The sequence below is a fragment of the Grampus griseus genome (assembly GCF_964374135.1).
Source record: "Grampus griseus genome assembly, chromosome: 19".
NCBI classification, from domain to species: domain Eukaryota; kingdom Metazoa; phylum Chordata; class Mammalia; order Artiodactyla; family Delphinidae; genus Grampus; species Grampus griseus.
In genome coordinates this window covers 23,350,151-23,359,843 of record NC_139013.1, presented here as the reverse complement: position 1 = coordinate 23,359,843, position 9,693 = coordinate 23,350,151, and the positions used below count along the sequence as shown (strand labels likewise).

The window sequence follows — 9,693 nt, the reverse complement described above, 5'->3', positions numbered from 1 at the left end:
GATATTGAGACTCTCAGGACCACAGGAAGCAGGAGGGTGGGAGGAAGTTTAAGATGGGGGTGGAGCTGGCAAGAAGATGAAGATGCGCTGAGCAGTCTGAATCTCACAGTCAAAGATTGGCAAGGTGATAACATTCATTATAACTACCGCTGATGGAAAACTTGCGCACGACAGCATGCTCTTGGCTTGATATGTGTTCCCACTTCTCACAACCCAATGAGAGTTAGTAGCCTATTGTGTAGAGTAGAGAGTGAGGATCAGGGAGGTACAGTCATTTGTTCAAGGTTACCCAGATGGATTCAAGCCCAGGTTATTCTGATTCCAAAGCTGCTGGCTTAACCACCAGGCACACCAGCCCTGAAGTTGACACATGGGCACAATGCTCAGGGCGTCAAGAGCTGCCAGGACGTAGTGCATCACCTGCCGGGTAGCTACCTGTGACCTGCCTGCTCACTCTAAGCTGGCACCGCCCACACGCTTCTCCTCGTCTACTAGTGGTCTTGCGGCCTCTGGGAGGCCTCCTCCAGCGACCTCAGCCCTCATTGGTGACTCCCTGCTCTGACTCCCACGAGCAATTTTCCCTTCAGCTGTTTCATGTGCACTGATTTCATCTTTCTCGAATGGTGGGAAGCCTGTGAGCAGAGGGGCCCTCCCAAGTCAACTCTGCATCAGGTAAGCGGGGCAGAGGTCAAGGGGAAGCTGCCCTTGGACATCAAAGACCAAGCAATCAGCCACCTCCTCGCCTGCCCATGGCACCAGCGCACCTTTGGAGCAACCTAGGGCTGCATGGACGTGGGGTCTTTCTCACCGTGCTGACTTCTAGCTTTCCACCCACAGGTATCAGCACACGGTTCGTGTCTGTGCCCTTCAGGTGGACCTGAGCACCCCACCTTACGAAGACCTGACTGAGGTGAGTCAAACCCAGAGCTCAGCCCCACAGCGGCTCATGGCAGCTCAACCGCCAGGTCCTATGGGCTGAAGCTCTGTAGGCACCAGCTCCTTCATATCCGTGTGCCCCAGAGGACAGAAAGATCCCAGGAAATGTGGGGAAAGTCAGGTTCTACCGTTCTGCATTCTCCACCTGGCTCCTTTCTTGGGAGATACCACAATGGATGTGACACCAACTCCACTTGTGCTGGGCTCAGCCTGGTCACTCTTGGGGTCACTTCCAATTTGCCTGTCATCTCAGGGAAGGTTTCTGGTGAAAGGTGCTTCCTCACCTCCTGGGCCAGCTCTGTCATCCTAAGACAGAGGTCATGGGTACAGCATTGTGGCTGGAGGCCCAAGGGCCCCTTCCTGCCTCACTGGCCCTGCCCACCCAGGAGTATAAGGATCATCTCCAACCATTGCCCCCCAGGGTTTTGTTTAAAGGGCTGGCTGGGTCCTGGGCTGAGCCTGCCAACTCAGGTGACCCAGGGGAGTCACCGGGCCACCTTCTGTCTTCCCATCCCAGTGTACCCTCTGCACAGTCTTCCCACTCTGCCCAGGAGCCCAAAGAATGAGGCATCCTGAAGAAAGCCCAGTTCAGAGCACATTGTCATTCTCTGCTGGTACCTCCGTGTACCTGCATCAAAGAAATGGCCGTCACAGCCACTGCAGCCCTGGCCTTCCTGCCAGCGTTTGCTTCCACCCACCCCTACCTGCCTGCCTAGGTGTGCGCTCGCCTTCCAGGCTCTAGACCTCTGCTTCTGCCAGTTGCCACCCTTCAAGTTCCCACCCCAAATCCATACCCTTGAGGAAGAATTTCCCCAGACCCAGAGTCTAAAGTAATTTGCCCCAAAGTACTTAGTTTATGCTTCTCAGTTGGCACTTGTTAAATTCTTCTTTGTGCCATTATTATGTGTATAACTAGCAACCGCCCCCGCCCCCCCCCCCACACCGCTAAGATGCTAGTTCCCAGTAGACAGGGGAATTTTCTGGTCCCACTTCATGTGTCCAGCCCCAGTGCTCAGCACAACAACTGGCTGAACTCCTGGAGGCTCACTTTGTGTGGTGTGGTGCCAGGCCTTAGGGATGTAATGACGAAAAAGGCTGACATGTCTGTTATCTTCCTGGAGCTTAGACTTGCCTAGTGGGGGCGGGGAGTTGATCCACAGGTAAACAAAGAGAGACCCCTTGTCCCTCTTCTCCCAGACAGTTTTCCTTCCTGTTCACTTGTCCACTTGCCCAGAGCTTCCTGCTCAACAATGCCCTTTGGTGTTAGTGGTCAAGATGGAGCCCCTCCCTACAGGACTGCACTGGGATGGGACTGTTGTGAGCCAGGTGCCCCTCACTCAACACTGGAAGGAATTTTCCCTGTTTGCCACTGCCCACCAGGCTTCCTGCAGAAGTGGAGCTTTCCAGGGTAACTGGTGTGGCCAGGGGGTTCCTGTAAAGGGGTGATGAGCAGTCTGCAGAAGAATCTAGAGAAGCTTCAGGAAGTTCCTGGTCCCCAAGGACTGCAGGGTGGGGAATGGAGTCTGGTGGTGGACAGTAAGTAAGTAGCATTGCCCTTGTCTGCAGATCGGGGAGCAGGGCCTCAACCTCTCTGGGGGGCAGAGGCAGAGGATCAGCCTGGCCTGAGCCGTCTACTTGAACCATGAGATCTACCTGCTGGATGACCTGCTGTCGACCGTGGACGCCCATGTCGGGAAGCACATCTTTGAGGAGTGCACTGAGAAGGTGCTCAGGGGGAAGACCGTCGTCCTGGTGACCCACCAGCTGCAGGTGACTGGGACCAGCAGGACCCATGAGGTCATGAAACGGGTGCGGTACTTGATGCTCACAGAGTCTCTTCTTCTGCCTAAACCTGTTGTCCTCACCTGGACCAGGTCAGGGAAGGGGAGAGGTGCACAGGAGACACCGTGACCGTCCCCGGCCATCCTGGCTCGCACCTGGCCCTGCCTGCTCCTCTCTGTGCATGGCTTCCGTTGCCCTACCTTTGGGCTCAGTGGGGCCAAGACCTTTCCTCCATCGGAGGGAGATTCTCCAGCTCTGGACCACTGACCCCTACCTATGGGGTGGACATGGGGCACCTTCTCCAGCTCTGGACCACTGACGGTGGGGAGATGGGAAGTCGGGTAGGAACATTTAGACCAACCTTTCCTCCCGCAAGGGCTGGGCAGGCCTGAGGTGGCAGGGGATGACAGATCCCTTGATGAGAGGCCCAGATACCCCTGGCATCACTCCCCAGGGGAAAAAGGCTGGAGACCAGGACTTCACAACTAAGGCAAGAAGCTTCTCCCTGCCCAGAGCCACGCTCTCAGGCTTAGGAACATGAATATTGCCCAGGAAAAGGACTGACTGAATCCCCTGAATGAGCTTGGGAATTTGGCAGGGTGGGGACAGTTCTTACAGTGTCAGCCCCATGTAAAGGGTTCTGGATGCCTGGTGGGAATCCAGGACCCCTCTCTACCCTGAGATAAGCCAGGTGACCCCTGTCCTACAGTGACTCCCCAGAGATGTGCTCTGTGTGTGTGTGTACGTGTGCGTGCACATGCGTGTGCACGCACATGCGTGTGCGTCCCCTGCAGGAGGAGAGAGCCCACAGGACTGGCCTGTAATGAGAGGTCAATTGGAACAGAGGCAGCAGAAGTCCTGTCTTCTGACTCTCCTGTCACCTGTGGGGAAACGTTAAACTAGGGGTAAGAGGCAGGACTCTCAGCCTTTGCAAAGGTAAGTCAAGCTGGGATGAGAGCTGGCAGCAAATGAAGTTGCCATGGCTACAGGATGCTGTAGCCAGCATCTTTAGCCTCCTCTGTGAGTGGCCAGAAGGGCTGGCCAAAGAGGAAAAAGTTTCTTCAAGACCTAGGAAAACCAGGCCTTCCTATACCTGTGGCTTTGCCCCCAGCCTCTGCCTCTGTTTGCTGAGAGCTAGAGACCTCAGAATAAGCTCCAAGCATCTGAATTTTGTGTGGGGGGATTGCTCAGGTTTCCTCTGAGTGGCATCTGTCACCTCCAGGAAGCATCCAGCTGGGCTGGTGCAGACAAGACCTCGTTCCTCTGCTGGGCAGGGACCAGGGTGAGGAGAAGGTTGGATTTCTTCTGGGCCCCCATGAGGTGACTGGGAACGGGCTCTCGCCCATCTAGGGTGCTAAATATGGTGACCACAGTTCTGCAGTGCAAGGGTCCAGTCCCTGGAGACCATGTGTAGCAGGGAGGGCTGTCCTCCTGGAGTCCTGGGGGTGCACAGGGAGACTCCTGGCACCTGACGGATGTGGGTCAGAGCTGTCTTTGCAGGAGTCCTCAAGGGGGGAGAATGTGACCTTGGCCCTGGCCCAGTCTCTGACCCTCACTCACCAGCGGTATGAACTCAGGCAAGAACCCAGGAGGCCTCAGAGACTCTATTTTTCACCAAGGTCATTTCATCTTACTTTTTGTGTGTTGAAAAATACAGGCAGCCACCAGATGGCACTGGAGTCTCAGTCTGGCCATCAATTGTTGGTGAGGAGGCGCTCAGAGCCCGGACCTGGAGCCTGTGGGCTTTTCCAGAACACTTCTCGGGGTGCTTTTACTCTGGGGCCCGCAGGCAATCTGTATGCTTCCCGGTGCTCAGGCTGGACGATTGCCTTTCTATTACTTGAGGAAACAAATGAAATGAGGCCGCTGGCCTGCCACTGAAATCCAACCCAGGACCAGATTTCGTGAGTTTGCAGAACAAAGCTGCTCAGATCACACCTAGTCTCACTGGAGAGAACTGGGAGCTTGCTGGCCAGAGGGGCTGCACCAGGAACTTCAGGGGCTGGAATGTGTGTCCTTACATCTGTGCCTCAGTTTCCACATCTGAGAAATGGGCTGATAATAATGCTGCCTGCTTTCTTCACTGGGTTGTGGGAGACTGAGAGATAGGAGACGAGATCGGCCTTTGAAAGTTAGAAGATGCTGTGCAAAGGTGAGAGGTGATTTTCAGGAAAATGGCTCTGTCGGAAAGTGTCTCAACTGGACATTAAAAGCCAGACTGTCCCTCCTTGGGCTGTCTGGGAAAGTGGACAGGGCAGTTAGTACAAAGGACGCAGAAAGGCTGGAGCTGTCCAAAGCCAAGCGAAACTGCTGTCATTTGGCCTTTGGGGCACCACCCTCTTCCCCGCAAACCCAATCAGATGCACAATGACCGAATGCAGCTACTTCTTTCAGGGTTTCAATCAAGAGCATCAAAGGTAGATTTGACCTTGGGCGAACCCCAAAGCACAGGGGAAAGACCTGTATTTCAAGGCCATGTTTTGGCCGAACCATCTTAGATCTCACAGCATCTTGTCCACCTCTAAGAGGGTCTTCCTGCCCCTAGATGGGCTGATCCTATGGGGAGAGCTTGGTCTCATTCCAAAATGAAAGGAAACTCCTCTTAGCAACTCTTTGATTTCAGGCGTGTTATGGAAATGAAGGGAACTCAAATTAGAAAAACAGAAGTGCTTTGGGCAAAATGTAGGATGCTATCATGAAATGCGGCTATATTTTTATTGTACAGATAAAGCTGGTGTAAACTCCTCAGGCCAGGTCGTGTGGCCTGGAGGCCGGAGACTGCACGGTAGGCTACATCACCTGTAGCCTAGATGAGGATGATGAGGTGGGCTTGTAATGTTACAACAGAGGGAAGCCATCTCTGAGGTCATATTTCCCCTCTCCACCAAACCTTGGCTGCAGGGACTTTGTCAATTTCATACTCCCAAGTCTCCATGATGAGATTTCTCAGCACAGCAGCTCACATAGGAAGCAATAACAAAGGAAGGCTCAGTATGCTTCACGGTGGCAACCAAAGGTCTCTTTTATACTCATGAGACCCATGGGCACTAAATCAGTGCTTCTCAACTGGGGGCCGTTTTGCCTCCTAGCCGGCACTGGGCAATGTCTGGAAACGCTTTTGCTTGTCACACCTGGGGGAGGAGGTGCTCCTGACATCTGGTGGGTAGAAGCCAGGGAGGCTGCTAAATATCCCACAATGCACAGGTCAGTCCCCACCCCACCCCACCCCCCAACCAAGAATTATATGGCCCTCAATGTCAGTGGTGCCAAGGTTGAGAACCCCTGGCCCAGATGAGCCTGGGACGCTGCTGAACGGGAGTCTGGCACGGCTCTCTTCTCTCTCTTCCAAGGCAGGAGCTCGTTGTAGATTGCTTTAATACCTCTGCAGTTCCTGGAGTGTCGTGACGAAGTCATCTTGTTGGAAGATGGAGAGATCTGTGAAAAGGGAACAGTTAATGGAGGAGAGAGGACTCTATGCAAAACTGATTCACAACCTCTGAGGGTTGAAATTCAAGGTAAAACTCTTCGGCCTTGGGTGCAAAAGATTGGGTGCCTTCCCTCATGATTTCTGGCCTGGAGAAGTTCTTTCATTTCATTTTCAGAGGAATTTCATTTTGTCTCCAGGATCCTGAGCACATTTAGGATGCAGCAGTGGTGGAAGCCCTTAAGGAGAGCCCTGCTGAGAGAGATGAAGAAACTGGTACAATCAGAGTTCCAATCACGCCTCTATTATCACCCATGGCTCACGAGTGGACACAGATCTCTCCTTATTTCTCACCCTAGTTTTGGCTCCAGAGATGAGAAACATGATGGAAAAGAACCTGAAACAGAATCAGAGTCTGTAGACATAAAAGGTATTTACTTTTCATTCCCTCAGTTACATACTCTTAACTATTTGCTGGGCACCTACCGTTTGGGACAGAGAAGTGTAGGCACACTGTATGTCCTTTGGGGCAGCTAGAATTATGTGGTTTACTATAGTGTGAGCCTTGGGGCTCAACTGCCTGAGTCCAAATTCTGGCTCAACCACTTACTAGTTTTATGACTTTGAAGCAAGGTACTTGGCGACTCGGAACCTTAGTTCCTTAATCCATAAAACGGGGGAAATAAGAGTACCAACTTCATAGGTTCTTGCAAAAATTACATTAGAAACTGTACATAGAATGAATAACACAGTGCCGACATATAGTAACCCTCAGTAGTTGTTGTTATGATGATGATGATGCTTAGTTGGAAAGATCAAAGCAATGCACAGAGATTAATTACACGCAAAAGTGCACACAGGAGATGTTTCCCAGTCTTTATGGGGAGCATTGAGAAAGAATTGTGCAACCGTGAAGAGACTGAGGTGGGATAAGGTTTTTCATTCTTTCCACAAAAGGACTCAACATTCTACTATGTGCCAGGCACTAAGCTAGGCTGGGGAGAGAAAGAAAATATGCCCCTGTCCTGGGAATCTTTTGGTCTGGTGGGAGCCACCTGCAAGAGGATAATCATGGGAAACTGTGATAAGAGTAATGGGGAGCTGGGGTGGGAGTGAGAAGTCAGGGAGGGCTTCACAGAGGAGGTGAACTTTGGACTGGTCCTTTAAGCATATGTAGGAGTTTGCCAGGGACACTCTGGTGACGAGGAGGGGAAAGGGGAGGACTTGGGCTCGAGGGCATCAGGCAATTCCAGAAAGGCAGAGAGGAGAGATGTGGGAGATAAACTTGGCGAGCTGTCTCTCCTCCTTAGACTCTGTTGCCTTCCATCCCTTTATCCAGTCAACATTTGTTGAGCACCTACTCTGTGCCCTGCCCCTCACTGGGCACTGAGAGGGCGGAGATCAAAATACCCCTAGCTCAAAGTGCCCACAGCAAGGTCCCTCAAAACTGTGTAGCTGAGAAAAACCCTTAGCATATTTGATCAAATTTAAGATGCCATCCATTTTGCGAGCACCATCGTTTTATGTAGCACTAAGAAAAGTCTCTGCCAGTTAGATGATGTGGCATACTACCGAATGGGACACATCCTGATTTCAGAGATGCTAAAATGCAGGGAAAAAATGTGAGTCTTCTTATCGATGAAAGTTGGCACCAATAATGGTGCTTGTGATAAATGCGTGCCCATTTGGAAAGACAATATATTTTTATCACTCTGGAGGCGGCCAAGGCTGAAGTGGGGGGGCCTGTAGTCTCTTCCACGCTTTCCCAGGGAAGCTCCAGCTCCAGGATTTGGGGTCCTTTGGGGAGAGTAAATCCTGCCCCTCTTCTCCTCCTCATGCCCCTTCTCTGGAGAGGAAAGGGAAAGTGTGAAATTAAATGCTCTGAGAGCTATAGGAAGGGAAGGGTTGAAGGTGACAGCCCACTGGGCTGGCATGAGGGCATTTTCCAAGGGCAGCGAAGGTGAGCAGAGCATCAGCAGCACGGCTGACTGGGCGGGGGCTGCAAGGGGATCTGACAGTTCCTTTTACGCTCTAGGGTGCCATTCGTTAGGCTCTGCCGACCCATCGAGGTGACCCCTTCATGCTGCAGCCCCAGAGGGAGACACAATGAGTGAAAGTCAGTCTGAACATTTCAAAGAAGCGCGAGGGTTCCCAGGCAGAGAGGATAATGGCAGCTCTATTCGTGGAGGCGCCTTTGAGATGGGACAGTTTTCCTGGCCAGCACAGGATGCAGAGAGCCCTGCGAAGGGGGGCCCCCTTGTCTGGCTCTATTTATCTCTGTTTACAAGAGCCAGGTATAACTACAGCATGCTGCTTTGGAGTGGACATTTTCATGCTCCTCTGTGTAGGAGAGGGAAGAGACGTGCATTCAACCCTGGCTTCTGGGAGCTCTTAGGCAGCCTCCCTGCACCTCTGAAAGCTGTTTCAATGAGAGCTTGACAGTCATTTGCCCTCACCCTTTGGGAAATGGAGAGGACTTGGGACAGCCACGTGGAGGGAATCAGGAATCCACCTGGGAGGATGCCCCAGGTTTCTTCTCATGGTGTGAGCTCCATGGTAGATGCCTTCTTGTTGGCCCTGTAGTAGATGGTGCGGGTGCCCTTAGCACTTCTGCGCACACAACCCAACACCCAGCTGCCATAACTGCATCCCTTTGCCTGGGGCTCTCTCGTAGCTGCCAGCTGCAGGTCAAGGTAGAAGTGCTGGGGCATTAGCCCCTGGGGAGAGCCCTCACCCAACAGCCAACGGGAGTTTGTGTAGAAACATCCCAGATCCCGCTGATCACGAGAAAGACCTCTGAGTTGTAGTTCTGTCCCAGCCTGAGATTTCTCTGTGCTGGGTTAAGCTCCCATCGCCCACGGGTGCTGCTGCCTTGATGAGACACCTTTTATTGTTGCCTTCCTTTCCCTGTACCCTTTAGCTCTGGAGTAAACTGCATGCGTTCACATCCTCTTCTTAGGATCTGCTTCTGCGGAACTAGATCAAGACAACCCCTGTCTCCCCAGGGCTGAGCACATAGCTGGTGCTTAATAAATATATTTCTCAAAACACTGAAAATCACCTGCCTCACAGGGCTGTAATGAGGACCAAATAAAACAAAATGAGCAAAAGTATGTTGGAAATTTCAAAGCATAGGGCTAGTGGAAGAAAGGATGGCAGTTGGCCCTAGTGGTGGTCGGGAGTGGTCGGGAGGGGGCCTGCCCTGCCGGGAGCGCCGCAGGACTTGTGTTTGTCCCCACCGTTCCTCTGCACCAGCTCATCCAGACTGAGTCCCCCCGGGGAGGAACCGTGACCTGGAAAACTTATCACACGTACATTAAGGCTTCTGGAGGTTCGGTAGAAAACAACGGGTTTCTTGATTTAATTTGCATTAAAAAATTCTTTCTTAAACTGTTGGGTTCATGTTTTATGGTTTCTTTAACAATTACTCTCTTTATGCTAGGGTCATTTATCAGCGCTTTTATTCTTTCCTCCTAAAAATCTAAAGTCTGATAAAACAGCCTTTTAAATGGAATCATCCTTTATCTCCATTAAAGCTGCCAGACTCTCTT

At 52.0% G+C, this 9,693-nt stretch overlaps 1 protein-coding gene across 1 annotated transcript in view; it reads left to right on the top strand.

Annotated features, from left to right (window-relative positions):
* The window catches only part of LOC309837334 (ATP-binding cassette sub-family C member 12-like), a gene marked incomplete at both ends in the record, with an annotated part of 145,672 nt that overhangs the window by 113,563 nt on the left and 22,416 nt on the right, over positions 1-9,693 (top strand). Inside the window, 8 exon segments of the mRNA XM_082677806.1 lie at positions 6,107-6,168; positions 6,170-6,215; positions 6,219-6,233; positions 6,343-6,357; positions 6,361-6,418; positions 6,502-6,510; positions 6,513-6,572; positions 9,363-9,473. Coding sequence (XP_082533932.1) covers positions 6,107-6,168; positions 6,170-6,215; positions 6,219-6,233; positions 6,343-6,357; positions 6,361-6,418; positions 6,502-6,510; positions 6,513-6,572; positions 9,363-9,473 — 376 coding nt within the window.